Below are 21,755 nucleotides of genomic sequence, written 5' to 3' on the forward strand. Positions count from 1 at the left end.
TTATTGTCAGAAGAGCTCCCAGGATGCCACAGTTCTGGGGCACAGAGGCACTAAGTCTTTATTGTGAAGAATGCCCGCCCTGCTTCCCTCACTGCAGGCGGTAGACACACTCAGTGTCAGGATAGGGTGGCAGGTTCAGCTGGTACTTCTTTTCCAGAGCAGGTGGCACGAAACGACCCCCCAGGTAGTGGTAGCGACCAGTAAACTGGGCTGCAGACTTTTTGGGTGCTGTCAGGGAGATGAGCAAGTCCGGCTGGATCCCTCCAGAGTTTCCTCTCTCTACATCCCATCCTGAAAAGAAGGTGGTATTCAGGAAGAGAAGCGATCAGATGTCTCGTCCCTTTCCAAACCTTGCTCTACCCTAGTCCCAAAGGAGCGGGAAGCCTCCTGGGTCTCCCCGAGGAACTTACATGGCTGGGTTCTGGTCTCTTGCAGTCAACATGTCAAAGGCACTCCTGAACTCTGGTTTCCAGCCCTCCTTTGAGGTCCATAAACCTGTGTTCTGTGCCTCTAGACTCATTTTAGACTTTGTCTGAGCCTTGGGTCAAGAATCAGAACCCCTAGGTCTCTACCTCAAGCCAGGGCAGGGTTCCCATCCCCCCCACCTCCTTGGATCCAGCACCTGAGGGAATGTCGATGCTGGCAATGGGCACAGTGAGTCCATTCAGGACACTCAGGATGCTGCGGAATGGCTCCCGAACTTCACCCTTGAAGCTGAAGCCAAAGATGGCATCCACCACCAGCTCATATAGTTCATCGATCAGCGTGGGCTGTGGCAGAGCGGGAAAAAAGGAAAGGATGTCAGAGTCAGCAGCTGCACAAAGAACCCTTGACAGGGGAGGGCTGTCCTCTGTACCCACAGATCATTCACAGAGGCACAAACATAATTTTCTCTCATTCATACGGCATTCTGAAGCTTAGAGTTAAGTGCAACTATCACTGATTGAAGCCAAGCTCAGTCCCATCACCATTTCTGTTCTTAGTGCCTGCCAGCCTGCCATTGGGGGGATCTACAGCACAGGGTTACCTAAGCCTGGGAGTCAAGAAGGACAGGTTCTGGTCTCAGCTCTGCTGTGATCCTTTGAACAAACCACTTTCCTTCTCTGCATCTCAGTCTCTTCATCTATAAAATGTGCTAAGAAATTTTAAAAAGAAGTTCTAAAGTTTCCCACTCCTAAATCCAGGCATCTGAAGAAAGGGTTTAGGATGAAGCAGGCACTTCAGCTCCTAAGAGGGGCAGATAATGTGTTTACTGCTTGCTAGGGGAAGAGGAACTGGCTACAGAGTGAAAGGAGTGACCCAGGAGATAAAGGGGAAAGGAAGCTTTACAGAAGGTGGTGCTGGGAACTCCTGGAGCACACCTTTTGGAGAAGACTTTTAACCACGTCTATTCAAAGAGCATACTTTGGGGGAGTTCCCGTTGTGGTGCAGGGGAAAGAAATCTGACTAGGATCCATGGGGATGCAGGTTCGATCCCTGGCCTCACTCAGTGGGTTAAGGATCTAGTGTCGCCCTGAGCTGTGGTGTAGGTCGCAGATGTGGCTTGGATCTGGCGTGGCTATGGCTGTGGTGTGGGCCGGCAGCTGTAGGTCCAATTTGACCCCTTGTCTAGGAACCTCCATATGCCACAGATGTGGCCCTAAAAAGCAAAAAAACAAAAACAAAAAAACCCCCACCATACTTTGGGCACTTTCTGTGTCAGGCACTATCCCTACCCTCTTAAGAGTTAATCCTCTAGAGAGGAAGATAGCAAGTGAGCTCAGCTTGGGAAGGTGAGGAAAGAGAACACAGGCAGTGGTTATTGAGGAGGAGAGAGCACTGAACTGGAGCCACCTACCTCTGAGGGCATTTCATCAAGGAAAGGGATGTCCATTTTCTGGCACTGGGTTACCAGCGCAGTGAAGAGTGGCTTGTTAGGCCTTTTAGGGTAATAGATGGTTGGTTGGTAGCCCTATGAGGAAAGGAAAGGGTTGTAATTCAAGTCCAGATCCTAGAAACCTCATGCTCTTTTCCCCACGGCCCTTCTGCGAATACTCACAAAGAGTTTGAGGTGTCGAGCACAGACCAGGCCATCTCCTCCGTTATTCCCGGGGCCACAAATGACTAGGACAGTAGGGGGGCTCCTGGACAAGGACGTGGGAGGATAGGCCTGAAGGCAGAGTCAAAGGGGATTCAGAGGGGCATTTGGGAAGCGACAGCTCGGGCTTGGCCCGGCTGTCCCTCCCACTTCGCTGTGCCTAGGCCAGGGGGCTTGCACAATGACTTGCCACTGACCTTGGCAATGGCTGTAGCACAGCTCAGCCCGGCCAGCTCCATTAGTTGGTCCACGCTGAACTGGTACTCGTTAAACAGCTCCTGGTCCACAGCCTGGGCCTCCTCCTGGCTGAGGAAGCGCAAAGCCTGAGGTCCCGCCCCTCAGGTGCTGCGCCGGGCCGGCAGCGCGGCCGCCCCAGGTCCCGCCCCCCGGGAGGGAGGGCCTGCACCCCGGTCCTGCGCCCCGCGTGCCCCCGCCCGCCCTGGAACTTTGCCTACCTGAGGTACTTCACCGCTGAGCTCGCCATGCCTTCTACGTCCCCGCGGCCACCCGAGATCAGCCGCTGCGGCCCCCACCAGGTGGGTCGCGCGCGACAGGCGCCGGCCTGGACTCTGACGCGCGGCAGGCGCGAGCCCGCAACGAGCAGCCCGAGCCCGAGCAGCGCCCGCAGACCAGACATCCAGCTCGCAGGGCGCGCGCCTCCGGCCCGCCCCGGCCTGCCCGGCGCCTGCGCAGCACTCTGCCCCGCCCCCGAGAGGCCGGGGCCGCAAGCGCTTCTGCCGAAAGCGGTCCTGGGATCCGCCGCGCTCGCTCCTCCGCGGCTGGTTGCCTTACGCACCCGCCCCGCGGGTGTCTGCCTGTGTCCGTGCGCTTTCTCTTCCAGTCTGGATCCAAGCCCTCCGCGGGAACATTTACGTATTGCCTCAGAGATAACCGGAAGTGCTTTGCTCCCAACCGCCCTTTGGTAATAATTTTTCATATTTTTGTAGCTTTTCCAGGAAGCTGTATGGCAGAGCAGTTAGCCCCGGTTCTTGTCCTACCACCGACTAGCTGAGTGAACCTGGCTCTCCTGGTTTCAGTGTCCTATAAAATGAGGATATGAGTACATACTTCATGGGGTGGTAATCCATGCAAAGCCGTCGACAGCGCCCCTCGTACACAGGGCTCAATAAATTAATGCTCTTATTTACACTGCTTTTCATGGGACTTAGGACCCTTATGCCCACTAGTTTAGCTTCCCCTTTCTCTGTTTACCAGGATAGCACGTTCTACTTCCCTAATCATACGTAATACTTACCCTTCTTCATCGAGATAAAAGCTGTGGAAATAGAAAAGTATAAACCTTAATTAAGTCAAGTATGCCATGGTTAAAAATGTAATTGAAACTGTAGACGCCAGGTCACGGTAATATTTCAAGAAAAAATCAGAGAAGACTAAACTTTTAACCCAAGAGTTTTGTTTTTTTGTTTTTTTTTGCCTTTTCTAGGGCCCCTCCCGCGGCATATGGAAGTTCCCAGGCTAGGGGTCTAATCGAAGCTGTAGCCGCCGGCCTACACCACAGCCAACGCCAGATCTGAGCCCCGTCTGCGACCTACACCACAGCTCACAGCAACGCCAGATCCTTAACCCACTGAGCAAGGCCAGGGATCGAACCTGCAGCTTCATGATTCCTTTTTTTTTTTTTTTTTTGGTCTTTTAGTCTTTTTGTTGTTGTTGTTGTTGTTATTGTTGCTATTTCTTGGGCCGCTCCCGCGGCATATGGAGGTTCCCAGGTTAGGGGTCTAATCGGAGCTGTAGCCACCGGCCTACGCCAGAGCCACAGCAACGCGGTATCCGAGCCATGTCTGCAACCTACACCACAGCTCACGGCAACGCCGGATCATTAACCTACTGAGCAAGGGCAGGGACCGAACCCGCAACCTCATGGTTCCTAGTCGGATTCGTTAACCACTGCGCCACGACGGGAACTCCAAGCTTCATGATTCCTAATCGGATTCGTTAACCACTGAGCCACAACAGGAACTCCTAACCCAAGAGTTTTTAAAAATGCAAACACTCCTGCCTGGTTAGGGGAGAAGTTTAGGGAATAACAAACCAGTTACCATTAAGGCACTAAGATAAAGATAATTATCCAGGTGAAATGAAAGTCCTGTTTTTATGCTAGTTTATTTTTTTCTGTATAATGAATCGTATTACTGCTTAGTTCTCAGAGAGAGGCAAGAACCCCTCCTGCTTTAACTACTCCTCTGATAGTCTCCTTTTTAATTAAAAGAGGTTTATCATCACCTATGGGATGTACCCTTGTAAAACAAACCTCCAGCTGTGTTTGTTTCACATATTTGTTGTAGGAAATTGAATTTGTCAGACTGAGATTATAGTGGAAAATTGTTTTTGTTCGACTGTGTTTGTGGTTGGAAATTGAGTTTACTCATCTGAATTGAAATGTAGAGTTGATACTACAATTGGATAATCTTATCCAAGACCTCATTAACTTAGATTTATAACTTCACCAGTAGCTAAGTAGCTTTTCTTTTATGCATTAGTCAAGTCAAGACCCCCTGCAGGCCTATTTGAGAAAATAAAATCGGTGATTCTGAAGATTCATTTCTAAAATACAATGTGAAGCATGTTTTTTTGATAGAACATTTTAAATATTTATATGTGCCAAGTGCTGACATGAATTATCTCATTTTATCTTCACAACAACTCTGGTTTATCCCCATTTTACAGATGAGGTTCAGAAATGTTGAATGACATGTCCAATGATACAGCGACAGCTGTCAGTGGAGCTAGGATCCAAGTAGCGTGACCTAGAGTCTGCTGTCTAAAGCATTATTCTAGACTGAAATGCCTCACCAGATGCAGAACTATGTCATTAAAGGGTTGTCAACCGCTGACTTCATTTTGATGAGATGTAACTTTAAAATAATGACACAAGAAGTTCCGTGGTGCAGCAGAAACTAATCTGACCAGGAACCATGAGGCTGCGGTTCGATCCCTGGCCTCCTTCAGTGGGTTAAGGATCTGGCGTTGCTGTGAGCTGTGGTGTAGGTCGCAGATGTGGCTCAGATCTGGTGTTGCTGTGGCTGTGGTGTAGGCGGCTACAGCTCCAATTAGAACCCTAACCTGGGAACCTCCATATGCTGTGGGTGTGGCCCTAAAAAGACAAAATGATAATAATAATAATACAAAACATAGTCCCCCCACACACCCAGAATTTATGAAACAACCAAATGAGGGCTGTTCTCAGGAAAGCAGTGCCCAAGACCTAGTCCACCTTGCTACCTTTCAGACTTTTGGAGTTTTCTTTGGGAAATGCCTTCAAAACCAATTTCAGAAGAACATATAGATAGAGCACCTGCTGAGTTCCAGTTGCTTTTTACATATATTATCTAATTTAATCCTGTCAATCCAATGATGTGTTTTTATCCTCATGTTATGGGTGAGAAATTGAGTAGCAGAGAGAAATCAAGTGATTTTCCCAAGATAATACAGCTATGAAATGGTAGAGCCAGTGACGGTTGATATTGGGTTGGTCTGACCCAGTGGCAGTATTCTTGTGTGGCAGACAATGCTATCTGTTCCTCAAAATCCATTCTCCTTTCTTCCTTCTCTATTTAAAGGCACTGTTAGGGAGTTCCCCAGGCACTGTTAGGGAGTTCCCTTTGTGGTTCGAGAGTAACCATGAGGATATGGGTTTGATTCCTGGCCTTGTTCCTTGGGTTAAGGATCCGGCTTTGCCATGAGCTGCTGTGTATGTAGCACACGTGGCTTGGATCTGGCGTTGCTGTGGCTGTGGCATAGGCTGGCAGCTGCAGCTCTATTGGACCCCTACCCTGGGAACTTCCATATGCTGCATGTTCAGCCCTAAAAAGCCAAAAAAAAAATTTTTTTTAATAAAAAACTAAAAAATAGGGAGTTCCCATCGTGGTGCAGTGGTTAACGAATCTGACTGGGAACCATGAGGTTGCGGGTTCGATCCCTGCCCTTGCTCAGTGGGTTAACGATCTGACATTGCCGTGAGCTGTGGTGTAGGTCGCAGATGCAGCTCGGATCCTGCGTTGCTGTGGCTCTGGTGTAGGCTGGCGGCCGCAGCTCTGATTGGACCCCTAGCTTGGGAACCTCCATATGCCATGGGAGCGGCCCAAGAAATGGCAAAAAGACAAAAATAAATAAATAAAAATAAAAAAAATAAAGGCAGTTATATTGGCTTTTGTAACAGTTAGTGAACCTGCATCCTAATCAGAACATCTTGAATGATAATAACCTCCATTTAGATAAGGAAGATTAACAGCTGTGTCCCCAGCACATAGTTCTATGCCTGGAACATAGGTGGTCCTCTACAAATATTTTGATGAATTCTCAAAATCTCATCGTGAAATAATTCAAAGCCCTCTTATCTGACATGGCCAGGAATGGATTATTTTATTTCAATTTAAAACAAAACAAAAAAGGAGTTCCTGTCATAGTGCAGCAGAAACAAATCCAACTAGGACCCATGAGGTTCCAGGTTTGATCCCTGGCCTGGCTCAGTGGGTTAAGGGTCCTACATTGCCGTGAGCTGTGGTGTAGGTTACAGACGCAGCTCGGATCTGGCGTTGCTGTGGCTCTGACATAGGCCAGCAGCAACAACTTGGATTAGATCCCTAGCTTGGGAACCTCCATAGGCCATGGGTCCAGCCCTAAAAAAGACAAAAGACAAGTAAATAAATAAAAAAAAAACCCAAGAGATACATTCTTGGAGTTCCCGTTGTAGCTTGGTGGGTTAAGGACCTGATGTTGTCTCCCTAAGGATGTGGGCTTGATCCCTGGCCTCACTCAGTGGGTTAAGAATCCAGAGTTGCCACAAGCTGGAGCAAAGAGCAGAGATGCTGCTGGGATTTGGTGTTGCAGTGGCTGTGGCGTAGGCTGGCAGCTGCAGCTCCAATTTGACCCCTGGTCTGGAAACTTCCATATGCCGCAAGTGCGGCTGTAAAAAAGAAAAAAAAAAGATATGTCCATTTGCCTGACAAAGTGTGACCAGGGTCTTGTGTTTGAAGATGGGGCCAAAGATTGTAGCTCTCCATCTTCTTTCTTGCATAAATTTCACAACTTACATAGCACCTGCAATTTGCAGTTTACTTCCTTAAGGTGGGCAAAAAAATGAATGGTATATTTGAAGCAATCTGAATGCAAAATTTATCTGGACTTTTATGATTTCCCCCCAACTTGTAATGGTCTCTTTGCTCATGTCTAATTCAACAGCAGTTTTAAAGTGACACCTGCATCACAACTTCTAAGGATGCAACTTAGTTTTCATAGGGACGGCTTGTTTTCACACTCATTTCATCAAGTTATAGCACGTTTAATTAAATTACAAATTACAATAACACAACAGAAAAAACACTTTTGGTATCAGACACAGCCAACTCTTGGTAAGCAATGGCTTAACTGGGGGTGTAGAACGGCACAGCATTCTAGAAGGTACTCACTGCCTAGGTGGGTTTTTTTGTTTGTTTGTTTTTTGTCTTTTGTCTTTTTAGGGCCGCACCCGAGGCATATGGAGGTTCCCAGTCTAGGGATGTCTAATTGCAGCTGCAGCTGCTGGTCTACACCACAGCCACAGCAACACCAGATCTGAGCCACGTCTGCCACCTACACCACAGCTCGTGGCAACGCCAGATCCTTAACCCACTGAGCGAGGCCAGAGATCGAGGCTACAACCTCATGGTTCCTAGTCGGATTCGTTTCCGCTGTGCCATGACGGGAACTCCTCTGCCTAGGTTTGAATCACAGTTTCACTAACAAGTTGTGTGACCTGGGAGGCAACCTACTGCATCTTTGCGTCCTTTCCCCTCTTCTGTAAAAGGGCATATTCATCTGCTGTGAGGGTTAAAGGAGAAGACACTTGTGAGCACTTAGGACAGTGTGTGGCATGTGCTGAATGAGCAATGTGGTACATCATATTCTTGTTGCAGCTGCTGGCAGCAGTTTTCCTACAGGCTACAGGCCTGAGGAGCCTGCATCTAGCATCTGCTGTTTCCTGGAGGAAGAGGAGGGCCTTCCTTGGTCAGCTAAGGTGTATCTTCTGTACCGTTGGTTTCCCATAGGAGAAAAAGGAGTAACTCCGAAGCCTCTTGACCAAGATGTCATAGTTTTAAGGACTGGCAAGGGTCTTAGCAATTGTGGGGTTTGAATCTAGAAAGGAAAGGGGGAGGAATTCATCATCCACTTTCCTTTTTTTCTTTCGCCTGTTGAGTCCCCTAATCCCAAATGAGGAGCACACAGCATGCCTCAGGGCTGAGACTGCAGGGCCCTTGTCCAGCCTGCTCGGGAGTCCGCTTGCTGATGTCCATACACTGCTCACTGGAAATGACAGGGAAGGAGCCAAGTTCCAGAAGCCCCTGAAGAGTGCTTGCTGGGGCAGGGCTGCTGTGGCCGGCAGGGCGGGGTCACATGATCATGCAGAAGCCAGACTCGGTGGGTCTCCTCTGAGCGTTCCTGTTGGGTATGCCCCTGGGCTGTTTGGATGACCTGAAGGAGGGAGAAAGGGGCTGGCCAGAGGGAGTGACTGGGGAGAGGAGAGAAAGCAGCTTGCTCTGGCTCCAGCTTCTGTTACCTCTCTGGCCTTCACCTCTGCTCATGGACTCCGGGGCAGGAGGGAGTTAGCTTCAGCAGTGTATCCCCCCTTCAGCAGGACTCTCCCTTTCTCTGAGGTTGTGTAGGAAACAGGGGATACCCCAGGCCTCCAGAGCAGGGTGAGGGTTGTTCAGATGGCTAAAGGGTGACGACAGAGAGGCTAAAAGCCCTCAATGCCCAAGCACCAGACCACATCTTCCATCTGCTTGAACAGTGATCATGTTCCATTAAAATCACCCAAAGCCACAGCCTCTCCTACTTCTTTTTTTTTTCCCTTTCCTTCCTTCCTTCTTTTCTTTTCTTTTCTTTTTAGGGCCAGGCCCATGGCATATGGAAGTTCCCAGGCTAGGGGTCGAATTGGAGCTGCAGCTGCCAGCCTATACCACAGCCCCAGCAGCGTGGATCCCAAGTGGAGCCTGCGACCTACACCGCAGCTCATGGCAATGCTGGATCCTTAACTCCCTGAGTGGGGGCCAGGGATCAAACCTGCATCCTCATGGATACTAGGCAGGTTTGTTTCCACTGAGCCACAAGAGGATCTCCATCTCCTACTTCTTTTATCTATTCTTCAGGTCTCTTCCCTTCCCCCAGGGACCCACCTATTGGCTTGGGGGCCACTGGGTACCAGAAGGCCAGGGTCATCCATTCTGAGGGGGCTTTGGCCTCCAAGTGGGAGATGGGCCCTGGGTCCTGGACCTGGATGGAGAAGGACAGACACATTCATCCCTGGCCTCCCTGCACCAAGCACCATCATGGTGGAAAAGAGACACCTTTGGGAGAAGAACAAGGGAGGGTGGGGGTCAGGGATGCCTTGGTCACTGTCCATGGCGGGAACACCTGTACAGAGCAGGTGCTTGGCAAACCTGGGCCGATTAGAGGTTAGACTTGGGAATGATTCATCAGTGTCGCTGGTGCCTGGAAGAAAACATACTGAAAAGAAGATATCAGTGAATTCAAAGTCACCAAGGAGCAGAGTTCCCGTTGTGGTGCAGCGGAAACGAATCTGACTAGGAACCATGAGGTTTTGGGTTCGATCCCTGGCCTTGCTCAGTGGGTTAAGGATCCGGTGTTGCAGCTTGGACCTGGCATTGCTGTGCCTGTGGTGTAGGCAGGCAGCCATAGCTCCGATTGGACCCCAGGACCCCTAGCCTGGGAAGCTGCATATTTCCTAGAAGTTAGGAAAGCTCCTTGGAAGCAGAGAGGAAGAGGCAAAAGGATTTAGGGGAAATGGGCTGGGGTCTTGAGAGAGAAGCAGAAAGGAGGGAGAGCTGGTCCTGGGGTTGGGAAAAAGGCGTGTGTGTGTGTGTGTGTGTGTGTGTGTGTGTGTGTGTGTGGTGGGGTGGTCTCAGTGTGAGCCTGGGGCAGGGAGAAGAAGGGGGGGAGCAGTAAGGGAAATGAGAGGGCTGGGGAGAGCGCTCCCATTTGGGGGAAGGGGCTACACAGTGGAAACAGCCTACTTAGACTCACGCTCCGGTCTTGGTGCTCCAGACATCTCAGGAACATTCACCGACTCCTCTTCCTCTTTCTCCTCGTGGCCATCCTCTAACTCATTTTCCCACTCACCCAAAGATCTGTAAGGGCAGGGAACAGGGGGCAGAGTGGCACCCTGGCTAAGTCCCCTCCTTCCCAGGTCCCACCCACTGAAGTCAGTCTGCAACACCTCCCAACACACATCCACCCCTGAAGTTCTGCTCCTGCCCTGTGCCCTGCTCACCTGTGCCGCACTCCTGCCGAGCCCCTTCCCACCATGGTTGGGGTTCCTGCCACCAGGAAGTCTCCACCTGGAGCCTGGGGCCTCCCTGGAGCTGAGGTCTGGGAATGAAGGGGATTAAAGGAAATCAGTTTGAAAAAAATGCCCAACCTAGCTGTGGAGGTGGTGTTCGTGTGTCCCCTCCAGACACAATGGCCCAGGAGAGACAGAGGAGTGCTAGACAAGCTGGGCTAGACCACGTGTCTGAGGATGAAATTACAGAGGGAGGCGTTCCCGTTGTGGCTCAGCAGTAACAAACCCAGCTAGTAACCATGCGGATGCACGTCTGATCCCTGGTCTCACTCAGTGGGTTAAGGATTGTGCGTTGCTGTGGCTGAGGTGTGGGCCACTGGCTGCAGCCCCGATTCAATCCCTAGCCCAGGAACTTCCATATGTCACACAGGCGGCCCTTAAAAAAAAAGAAAGAAAGAAAAGAATTTACAGGACAAGTCCCTTTGTTCTGTTAAGGTCCCTGCTAGTAACTCTCAAGGTAGAACACAGCCTCATGGACTTTCAGGCCTGGCCACAGCCTGACGACCACCTCATCCTGCCTGAGGTCTCCAGGAGCAAAGTCACAGATAGTTGGTGGCCAACTTCAGATGAAACCCAGGTCTTCTGAACCCCAACCTAGTCCTCTGCTTATACCAGGCTAATTTAATTTTAGTTGAAAATTACAAATATGGAGGCCTAGTCTTTCGAATAAGAGAGGACATAAAACCTAGTAAATATATATAATAAATATTAATTATTTAACTCCTGGGGTAAGAGTTTGCCTGAGAAAGCTCCAATGTGAGGGAGAAACCAGTTGGAGAGACACTGACCTGTTGAGAGAGGCAGGGAGGTAGAGAGAGGGGGAGGGGAACCAAAAAAGAAGGGACACTGCAGAGACCCACCGAGAAATGCCCCCAGAGAATGAGAGCTGGGACAGAGGCACGTCCTTGGAGCACTGCTGCCATCCTGTGGCCTTTTTGGAAACTGCAGGCAAGGTCTTAAAACTTTCCACCTCCTCCCAGGTTGGGCTCAGTATCTTTGACGGCACCCCTTCGCCTTCCCCCACTGGGCTAGTTATGACTGCGCCAAAGTCCTGGCTCTGCCCCAGTGTTGGAGACATGCCACAGTCCCCCACCCACCTCCCCACCCCCTGTGGCCTCCGGAAAGTGATATATGCCATATGCAGGCACCAGGGGCAGATGAACGCAGTTGAGCAGTTCAAGTTCAGCATGTCCCTGAGGACATCAGCTCTGCTCCCCACAGCCCTTTCTCTGTGTAACTGCTCCCCACCCCTGCTCCTTGTCTCAGGTATCATCTCACCAGGGTGCGAGTCGGGACCAGCCCACCCTGGGCCAAGTGGGTCCTCATGGCGTCCGCCAGCTTGGCCACCAGCCGCTCTCGTACAGAATCTGGCTCCTTCTAGGAAGAGGGTGGATAATAGGATAATGGGGAAGGCTTGGGCTTGGTGGTCTTCTGGGGATCAGAGAAGGAAGAAACTGGAAAAAGGGAGGGAAGGGGACTTTGTCTCCCTCTTTTCTACACCATTCCCCTGGCTCTGCTACTGTCCTGACTGCCTGCCCAGAATTGTGGATGGAGATGGACTCTTCTCACAACCGTGCCTCAGGACCTAGCATACAAGGTGCTCAATCCTTGATTTTTTTTTTTTTTTTGGTCTTTTTAGGGCTGCACTTGCAGCATAGGGAAGTTCCAGTGGGATCCAGTGGGATGAGGCCAGGGATCGAACCCACATCCTCGGGGATACCAGTCAGGTTCATTATTGCTGAGCCACAATGGGAACCCCGCCCAATGCTTGCTTGATGAGTGAATGAATGGTGGGGAGAAGGCAGATATGTCCGTTGGGGAAGGGATAACAGGACAGCAGCTGGGGGGATGGTAGGGAAGAGTTAGATTCTGGGAGGGAGGGTCTCACCTGACACCGGGCCAGCGCCTCTTTGTAATATTTCAAGGCCTGGTCATGCTGCCCCAATCTGGCTTCAGCAGCCCCCAGACCCTCGCAGGCCTGCCATTGCCCCTTCACGTCTCCTGGGGAAGAGAGCCTGGGAGATCCTCCCCAGGGACCCTCCCCTTCAGGGGTGTTCCCCACCCAAGTGCCCCCATCTGCCTTCCCGCCAACCCCTGCTAGTAGGCCCCACCCCAAGCCACCTGCTATCCCCCTCAGCCTCACCAGTGTCCCGGGCAGCCTGCAGAGCATGTAGGTAGTTGTCTCTGGCGGCCTTGTGATCCCCAAGCTGGCTCAGTGCAAATGCCAGGCTGCCAAAGCTCCGGCCCTGCTCCCACCGCTGCCCCACAGAGCCTGGTGACAGAGCCCCCCCATCCTGAGAAAGGACCCTGGCTGCTGAAGCATCAGGACCCTACCCACCCCAGCAACAAAGGAAGGGTTGCCAGCAGTCCTGGTGCTCAACCCTGATGCACGGCAGAGGTCTGAACTCTCAAACCCAGCCTCTCCTCAGTTCTGAGTTTTGGCCAGAATGCCTCCCCCTGGCTAGTCAGACTCTTTTTTTTTTAAAATCTTTTTGGGGCTGCATCTGCAGCATAGAGAGGTTCCCAGGCTAGGGATCGAATCGGAACTCCAGCTGCCGTCCTTCGCCACAGCCACAGCAATGCCAGATCCAAGTTGCATCTGCGACCTACACATAGCTCAGGGCAATGCCGGATCCTTAACCCACTGAACAAGGCCAGGGATCAAACCCATATCCTTATGGATACTGGTCAGGTTCATTACCACTGAGCTACAATGGGAACTCCCGCCTGGCTAGTCTGAGCCATGTAAAAACCCAGGGAGGCAGGGGGAGGCGGTATTAATAGCTCCTTTTTTTTTTTTTTTTTTTTTTGTGGCTGCACCCATGTCATATGGAAGTTCCCTGGCCAGGGACTGACTCCAAGCCACAGCCATGACCTATGCCACCACTGTGGCAACATGGATCCTTTAACCCACTGTGCTAGGCTGGAAATCAAACCTGTACTTCTGCAGTGACCTGAGCCACTGCAGTCAGATTCTTAATCCACTGCACCATGGTGGGAACTCCAATAGCTCCATGTGTATACATGCGGAATTTGAAACTTAGAGAGTAAAAGTGACTCACTGAATGTCATACAATCATTTAGAGGAAGCACTGGGCTCCACTTCAGGCCTCGTCTCCCAGCCAGGGCTCTTCCCTCTGCCCATTGCTGTCTTCCCAACCCCAGGCCTCAGTTTCTGGGCCCATAACCCCCTGTCCTGTCTGGCTGTCCCCTCTCCTGCACTCCAGCCCTCACCTCCCTGGTTCTGGACTTCCCAGTCCCATAGTTAGTTCTAAACATCTATCAGTAGAGCTCCCATTGTAGCTCAGTGGTAATGAACCTGACTAGTATCCATGGGGAGGTGGGTTCCATCCCTGGCCTAGCTCGGTGGGTTAAGGATCCCACATTGCAATGGCCATGGTGTAGGCTGGCAGCAGAGCTCTGATTAGACCTCTAGGCTGGGAACCTCCACATGCCAGGTGTGGCCCTAAAAAGACAATCGATCAATCAACCAATCAATCAAATAAATATCCATCAACTCTGCAGCCTCAGGGCCCCAGCTGGAGTGCCCTCTCAGTCCCCCGGTCCCAATCCCATTCCCCAGTCCCTGGTACTCACCATGCAGGTTGGCAGCCTTCTGGTGGAACTCCCGGGCTTCCTGATAGTTGCCGAGGGCATTGTGGGTCATCCCAAGGTTTCTTAGCACCGTGGCCTCCTCTCCTGGCCCCCGGCACAGGGGCAGGGCCTGCTGGAAGGCCTCTGCTGCTAGTGGGAACAGCTGGAGCTGGGAGTAGCTCAGACCTAGGTCGTTATAGAGTTGCCCTGGAGGGCATGGCCAAGGTCACTGGTGGCCAGGGCAGACGCAGCTGAAGCTGTCCTGGTACAGCCTCTGTCCCACTCTCCCAGGGTTCCCCCCACCCCTTCCCAAGTCCTCAGAAATGCTTCTGCTCCCACCCCACTTCTCAGAGTATCACCAGGTCTAATTCTCCCCAGATCCCACACCTATGCCCAAAGGCCTCACCCAGCAGTTCCCGCTCAGGGCTCCTCTCAGCAAGCTTCCGGCTCTCCTCCAGCACCTGCACAACTTCACCCACCCCATGCCACCCACTCTTCAGCAGACACCCTGCTGCAGCCCCCAATGCCAGGGCTGCAGCCCGGGGCTGCCCTGCTTGGGTGTAGGCCTGGCTCGCTTCCTGCAGACAGTGGGCTGCTAGCTCAGGCTGTCCCAGAGCCTGGTAGCAGGCTCCCATTTTCGCCTGGGCTTGCCCCTGGTCACCTAGCGGCTGGTAGTGGCCCAGGGCCTTGTGGTACCAGGCCAAAGCTTGAGGCAGGTCGCCCAGGGCATGGTAGGCCAAAGCTACATTGAAACACTGGTCGCCGTGACTCCCGCCCTGGGCCTTCTCTTGAGGTTGTGCTCGTAGGAGCAGCTCAAGGCCTCTGGCTGGGTCCCCAGTCTCCACGTAGGCAGCCCCCAGGTTGAAGGCACAGGCCTGGAGAACAGGGGTATCCCTGGTTTGTGGTGCCTTGGAAGCCAGGAATAAGGCCTTCTGGAAGCTGGTCAAGGCCTCGTGGTTCTGGCCAGCCAGCAGGGCTCTGTGGCCAGCACTGGTGAGAGCTCGGATGCTGGCCTCTTGCTGTGGCCACTTCCTTCTCTTCTTTTTCTTCTTAGAGCTTGAGGGTGAGGGTGAGGGCTCTTGGGGGGTATCCTCAGTGTTGAGGGAAGACATGGTGCTGACAATAGGGAGTAGAGGGGTCAGCTCATCATCCCGGCTGCCTCCCAAGCGCTCTCTCTCTTGGGTAACTCAGCTCTACCTCTGCCCTGGTGGGACCCTCGCGTTTCAAGGATTCTCTCGGCCATCGCACTTTGCTGCATCCATCCCATTGGACACCACACCAACCCTCACTCCAGTGCCCTGACTAACTTTTAGTCCTTGAACCAGAGTCAGTTCAAGTAAGAGCTTCCTGCAGGAAGCCCTCTTGGAGTTCCCCTTGTGGCTCATTGGAAACGAATCCGACTGGTATCCATGAGGACTCGGGTTTGATCTCTGGCCTCACCCAGTGGGTTAAGGATCCGGCATTGCTGTGAGCTGTGGTGTGGGTCGCAGACGAGGCTCAGATCTGGCATTGCTGTGCTCATGGTGTAGGCTGGCAGCTGTAGCTCCGACTGGACCCCCAGCCTGGGAACCTCCATAGGCTGCAGGTGCGGCCTTGAAAAGACAAAAAGACAACAACAACAAAAAGCCAAGAAAGAAAAAAAAAATCAAGGAAGGAGTTCTCGGTGGCTCGGTGGTAATTAACCCTACTAGGAACCATGAGGATGTAGGTTCGATCCCTGGCCTCGCTCAGTGGGTTAAGGATCTGGCGTTGCTGTGAGCTGTGGTGTAGGGTGCAGATGTGGCTTGGATCTGGCTTTGCTGTGGCTGTGGTGTAGGCCGGCAGCTGTAGCTCCGATTGGACCTCTAGCCTGGCCCATATGCTGTGGGTGTGGCCCTAAATAGCAAAAAAAAAGAAAGGAAGGAAGGAAGAAAAGAAAAGAAAAGAAAGAAAGAGAAAAGAAAAGAAAAGAAAGAAAGAGAAGAGAAAAGAAAAGAAAGAAAGAGAAAAGAAATCCTTCTCCCCTCAACCAACTGGTACTCTCTTCTCTGCTCCCACAGCACTCTGTCTTTTATGGCATTTATCACACTGGGTTGGAGTTGTTCACTTTCTTGTCTGTCTCCCCTGCTAGATTTAGAGCAACTTGAAGGGTCTGGAACATAGTAGATTCTCAATATGTGTTTATTGAATGAGATGACAAAGCTGCGGCGATGGGTGGTGGTGAAGGTTGCACAGCAATGTGAGTACACTTAACGCTGCTGAACTGTGTGCTTAGAAATGGTTTAAAATGGTAAACAGTAGGCTGTATAGATTTGACCACTCCAATGTTTCTTGGAGTTCCCGTTGTGGTGCAGCTGATACAAATCTGACTAGGATACATGAGGACGCAGGTTCGATCCCTGGCCTCGCTCAGTGGGTTAAGGATCCAGTGTTGCCGTGAGCTGTGGTGTAGGTCGCAGATGTGGCTTGGATCTGGTGTTGCTGTGGCGGTGGTGGAGGCTGGCAGCTGTGGCTCCGATTCGACCCCTAGCCTGGGAACCTCCATATGCCTTGGGTATGGCCTGAAAAAAGCAAAAAAAAAAAAAAAGTTTCTTGACTGACTGAATGAATGGATGAATGAACAGAGCCCATACAAAGCCTCTCCTTCAGCCTGTGTCTCCACACACACGCATCCACTCACAACCTAGGTTCTCCTGCTGTCTAATCTCAAGGTATGGTTCAAGTCAGTTCGACAAATACTCAGCAAGCCCTGCTGTGCCAGGAGCCAGACAAGGCACCCCGGGCACCAAGCTAAATAGGCCATTGGATTGGCAAAGAGCCAACTTCCAGGAGCAAGGCTTCTGTTTCTCCATTGACTGCCTACTCCCTATCCCAAGGGGAGCAGCCTTCTCCCCTACTGCCTTGGCTCTCTGTCTGCTGGCTCTTTCTGGTCCCCTGACTTCCTGCTCTGGTCTCCAGAGCCCTCTTAAACCCAAACACATTTCTCCCTCAGCAGCATGTGGTTCCCCATTGCTATCTCTCCCTTACAGAGGCAGAAGCCTTTTTCATGAACCCTTCTCCCAAGAGACAGGAAAAGGAGTGGAAAAGACCCAGGAACTGGGCTCTCAGCCCCTCTCATTTTTCTCTTCCCCAACATTTTTTTTAAGGAGAAGCAGGCAGGGGTGATACATTCTTTTTTTCAAGAAACTCTCCCTTGGGAGTTCCCATTGTGGCGTAGCAGAAATCTGACTAGTATCCATGAGGATGTAGGTTCGATCCGTGGCCTCACTCAGTGGGTTAAAGATCTGGCGTTGCTGTGAGCTCTGATGTAGGTCACAGATACGGCTCAGATCCCAAGTTGCTGTGGCTGTGGCTGTGACCGGCAGCTGTAGCTCTGATTGGACCCCTAGCCTGGGAACTTCCATATGCCTCGGGTTTGGCCCTAAAAAGCAAAAAAAGAAAAAGAAACTCTCCCCTCTCCCTGCTCCTAAAAACACCCAGGCAGGAATGCAGGAATGCTGCCTCTTCAAGGCCCTGGTTCTTGGGGCAATCCTGACTACCCCCACCAGATCTTGGGGCCCCAGCCACAGGACGCCTTACCTCCTAAGATCCTCTCTGTAGATGGCTTTCTGGAATGGTCCCTCTGGCTAGAGTTACCTACCTTAACTCTTAGCTCAGAGCCGCTGGGGTTACCAGACAACCAGGTACCGCCCTCCATGTCTAGGAAATTCTTTGATTGACAGCTCAAATGGCCTATCTTAGTGCTGAACTCTGCTGTTACTCCGGCACAGATACCTGGATTCCATTGCCCTTCTCGCCTCCCCTCTCTCCACCCGTGCAGACACAGGCCTCAAGTCCTTCACTTCAAGCAAGAATCAAAGCAGCAAGGGCTTGTTACTAGTTATAGCTTCAAAGACCATCTATCCCTTTCTCTTATTTCACAGAGGAAGGGACCTCTGAGAGCAGACGTGACTTGCCTGAGGTCAAAAAACAGTCACGTAGCTGGGATTAGAGCCCAGGTTTTCTGATTCTGGGCTAACTAGCCTAAGGTCCCTTCCATTAACTATGACTGCAAGCTTTAATGAGGCTTGGGGTGTTCCAGAAGTGAAACCTGCGCCCCCCCCCCACACACACACATTGTGCTTCTGGGTGGTAGTTTCACATGTGGGAACAGGGTGAAAGGTTGATGGTCAGGAAAGGCCTGGAGATCAGAAGAGCCTCTCTGCCCCCGGACTCCTTTTCCCAGCTCCACTGATCTGCAGCCTCCAGGTTCGGCTTAATGAGAGGACAGCAGGCACCAAGAGAACAGGCACCCACTGCCCTACCTCACCAAGGGTGGCCTGCATCAGAAAAAAAAATGTCCTCATTTATCTAGGAGAAAGGGCTCTTTTAAGTAGAGAGGCCAGGGCCAGAAATAAAATTATAAGGAAGTAGTTGGGCTCACAGCATTTGCCGGGCAGCCTCTGCTAAGGGCCTGCTGTTGGCAGACATGGTGCACACACCACAGTCAGCGCCCATGCCCGAGGCAGGTTCTCCTAGCTGCCTGCTGCTCTTGCCCAAGGGCTGGGCCTTTGGGATGCTACCACAGCATAGCCAGAGCCAAATATGCAGCTCAGTCTGCTGTTCACTGAGCAGCCTCCCCTAAGGGGTGAGGATCATTTGCAGAGGGGGCAGGGACTGAATCTGCTTTCACTGAGGTTCTAATGGCCACAATGATCTAGTGATCATTTCTGAATCACTTTCCTTGTTTGATTCCCTGCTGGTATCTTACATATCTTTGCCACTCTTTCCACACTTGGCTTCCAAAACCCACTGTGCCTTTTTTGTTTGTTTGTTTTTAGGGCTGCACCCGCAGCATATGGAGGTTCCCAGGCTAGGGGTCCAAGCAGAGCTACAGCTGCCGGCCTACGTCACAGCCACAGCAATGCCAGATCCGAGCCACATCTGCAAGCTACACCACAGCTCACAGCAATGCCGGATCCTTAACCCACCCATTGAGCGAGGCCAGGGATCGAACCCGAGTCCTCATGGATACTAGTCAGGTTTGTTACCACTGAGCCACCAATAACTCTTTCCTTGATTTTTAACACCGCTAATGAGCCAATAGTTTCTAAATGTATATCTCTAGATTTAGCTTGCCAAGTGAAATTCCTATTTCCTCAAATCTACCCATCCTGTGTATCCACTGTTACTTGATAAGCCACTAATCCAGTCTCTATGCTAGAGACCTGAGAAATATCCATGAACCCCCTGTCCTCCAGCTCCCAGTCCTACTGATTCTACCTCTGAAACCTCTCTCCATTGTACCCTTTCCTCCGCAGTCACATGACCGGGGCCTTGGAAGTACAGCATATTATGATTAAGAACTCAAGCTTGGAACTGGATTATCTGAGAGTTTGAATTGTAGCTCTACCGATTTTTAGCTGTTTGACGTTTCTAAGCCCCAGTTTCCTCCTTGCTCTTGCCCATGCTGTTTCCACTGACTAAGATCCCTCCCTCCTTCAATCGGATGAATTCTTGTTAACTTTTCAACCCAGATCAGCTGTCACCTCCACTAGGAAGTCTTCCTGTCTTTCACTGCTCTTAATCACGGCAATAATTTCCCTCTGTGTATCACTGACCTCTAAATTATTTGACTATATGTTTATCGCTCATTACAGAACCACAAGCTTCTTTAAGGCATTGATTGTGCTTATTTATCTCTCCATTGGCAACACCCAGTTCAGTGCATAGCAATAAGTAGGTCCTCAGGTTACCTGCACCAAAGAATACTACAGGAAGCCGAGAGGGGTTAATGGGAATATTAGGAGGAAACGATAGAGGCAGGGGCAGGGGCTAATTGAAGTAAGACAGTTTAGCAGCGAAGAGAAACAGCAACCAAAGTACGGCAGGATGGGGAGAGACCCTCCCAGCCTCGGGCGGCACCCTTTCCCTCACCTGGCAGCACACCTCCGCAGCCTGGAACTACAAATCCCAGGAGCCCCGGCGGCGCAGACCGGAAGTGTCCTGTTCGCCTGTGGCTACGGTGAGGGGCGGTGGCCCGGCGGCGGGAGATTCAAACCTGGAAGAAGGAACATGGAGGGGAGAGGAGCGGGCCCGGGCCGGGCGGTCTGTGAGTGCCAGAAGGGGCCGAGAAGGGCCCAGCAGTGGTGCTGCTCCTCGGGGACTCGGTGGTCCTGGGAGAGGGTGGGGCGGGGGCGGGGCAGGGGGGCCGTCAGGCCAGGAAAGACCGGACTGTGCTGGGTGGGGTGGGAGCGCTCAGTGCGGACTCGTGCGGGCGGGGGTAAAGCTGTGAGCTGTTTACGAAATGCTCCCACTTCTGTGCCGCACTTCAGAGCTTACAAAGAGCTTTTCCCCTTATCCCCAGATTCTGGGGCTCCATAACTTGCCAAGTGCTACCGAGGAACGGGTCGCCCAACAAGACCTAGGGGCCTTCCTTGACTTTTTGATGCCTCTTTGAGACAATGCCTCTCAAAGCTTTATGGTGTCAGAATTACCTGTGGAGTTAATTTAAAACGCAGATTCCTGAATCTTATCCCAGAGCTTTAGCAACAGTTGGTCTCTACTGGGACCTATAATGTGCATTTATAGCAAGCCCCGCTGCGCTTTTCCGATCACCCCAGGTAACTGTGTGTCTGTGTACCACGCTTTCAAAAGCACTGCTTTAGAAAGAGAGATTGGGGTCGGAAAAATGGGACTGCAGAAAGGTTATCATCTGACCTGAAAGAAAAGCAAAATTGAGCTCTTCTTCTACCCCTTTCCCGTCCTCTCCGTTAGGGTACAAAAAGCAAAGGCCACGTCCACCTATCTGTTGAAGGAAAGCTGGTTCCAGACCTGAAAAGGGCAGGAAAACTGATTTTTTTTTTTTAAGACTCTGTGCGCGCGTGTGTGTGTGTGTGTGTGTGTGTGTGTGTGTGTAAAGTCCTGCCCATCTCTCACAGTGCTCAATTCATAACTCTGAGATGATGTCACTCACTTACTGGTTTATTTTCCATGCTTAGCAACCAACACTTGTTCCTTTACACCCCCTTAAAGGAACCAATGGATTTCCTGCGATTGGCCAGTGCTTTCAAATCTGAACGTGGAGGGTGTGTGTATGTGTGTGTCTTTTAATTTGCTTAACTGCCACTTCAAATAAGCCCTGCCCCTCTCCCAAATCATATTGCAGGATATGTAATACAAAAGAGATAATGAGTGGGAACGACATTTAGTGCTGAGTCAAAGACAGATTTACTAAGCTCTCTTTTTAAGCTCTCTGACTTTATTTTCTTGGTGTATATGTGTAGCTTTCTCTCATTTTTTCTGATTTTGTACTGTCTTCCCTAAGGAGACTAGAGAGATAGGGAAGAAGAGAAGGGAAAAGATAAAAGGAGGCTGTGGCCCCCCAAAAAAATGTTCCTGTCATGGCTCAGTGGTTAACAAACCCTACTAGCATCCATGAGGATTCGGGTTTGATCCCTGGCCTCACTCAGTGGGTTAAGGATCTGGTGTTGCCATGACCTGTGGTGTAGGTCACAGACATGGCTTGGATTCCTCGTTGCTGTGGCTGCGGTGTAGGCTGGCGGCTACAGCTCCGATTAGACCCCTAGCCTGGGAACCTCCATATGCTGCTGGTGCGGCCCCAAAAGACAAAAAGCTGGAAGAAAAAGAAAAAAGAAAAAAAAAAAAAAAGGAGGCTGTGGCAAAGGCAGAATGTTAGTGCTGTCTCATTTAAAGGATTTCCTTTTCTTGAGTTTGGGAGTCAGAGTATTGTCTGCACTTTACTTC

General features: G+C 51.2%; 3 protein-coding genes across 15 annotated transcripts in view; 1 reads left to right on the top strand and 2 right to left on the bottom strand.

The window, feature by feature from the left end:
* Window positions 1-35: 35 nt before the first annotated feature.
* Window positions 36-2,714, bottom strand: NAXE (NAD(P)HX epimerase). The gene is given in 6 exon segments (NM_001078664.1): window positions 36-291; window positions 623-770; window positions 1,838-1,951; window positions 2,039-2,149; window positions 2,275-2,383; window positions 2,533-2,714. Coding segments are annotated over 6 exon segments (867 nt in total). The 3' UTR covers window positions 36-88.
* Window positions 2,715-2,829: 115 nt separating this feature from the next.
* The window catches only part of IQGAP3 (IQ motif containing GTPase activating protein 3), a 60,885-nt gene continuing 41,959 nt past the window's right edge, over window positions 2,830-21,755 (top strand). For 2 of the 3 annotated variants that reach the window (XM_013996957.3, XM_085022717.1), the window contains exon 1: window positions 20,034-20,100. In XM_013996957.3, coding sequence (XP_013852411.2) covers window positions 20,064-20,100 — 37 coding nt within the window. In that variant the 5' untranslated portion in view covers window positions 20,034-20,063. Of the gene's footprint in view, window positions 3,000-20,033; window positions 20,101-21,755 lie in introns of those variants that run through there. The other variant, XM_021089671.2, reaches the window with a different exon arrangement.
* Window positions 7,359-20,166, bottom strand: TTC24 (tetratricopeptide repeat domain 24). Of its 11 annotated transcripts, none has more exons than XM_013996959.3 (10): window positions 17,589-17,921; window positions 14,437-15,146; window positions 14,034-14,237; window positions 12,580-12,708; window positions 12,325-12,437; window positions 11,715-11,813; window positions 10,368-10,465; window positions 10,121-10,224; window positions 9,253-9,349; window positions 7,359-8,548 (listed from the first exon to the last, which is right to left on the bottom strand). In XM_013996959.3, exons 2-10 carry the CDS (start codon window positions 15,140-15,142, stop codon window positions 8,467-8,469), a joined length of 1,632 nt encoding a protein of 543 aa, XP_013852413.1. In that variant the 5' UTR covers window positions 15,143-15,146; window positions 17,589-17,921; the 3' UTR covers window positions 7,359-8,466. The 11 variants fall into 11 exon arrangements, 8 of the variants coding, with proteins under 8 accessions (XP_013852413.1, XP_084878844.1, XP_084878849.1 ...); XM_085022718.1 differs by having other exon boundaries at window positions 9,253-9,583; XM_085022723.1 differs by having other exon boundaries at window positions 10,111-10,224.

Source organism: Sus scrofa, chromosome 4, assembly GCF_054392235.1.
Source record: "Sus scrofa isolate SSC_HxYL_T2T_F1_AM1 chromosome 4, Sscrofa_HxYL_maternal_Yorkshire_Landrace_v2.0, whole genome shotgun sequence".
Lineage (NCBI taxonomy): Eukaryota > Metazoa > Chordata > Mammalia > Artiodactyla > Suidae > Sus > Sus scrofa.

Coding starts and splice junctions, on each gene's coding strand:
- TTC24 (XM_085022718.1), bottom strand. CDS start 15,142: ATGTCTTCCCTCAACACTGAGGATACCCCCCAAGAGCCCTCACCCTCA. Junction 14,238..14,436: donor CCCTGAGCGGGAACTGCTGG/GTGAGGCCTTTG, acceptor CATGCCCTCCAG/GGCAACTCTATAACGACCTA. Junction 9,584..10,120: donor TGGAGCACCAAGACCGGAGC/GTGAGTCTAAGT, acceptor TCTTCTTTTCAG/TATGTTTTCTTCCAGGCACC.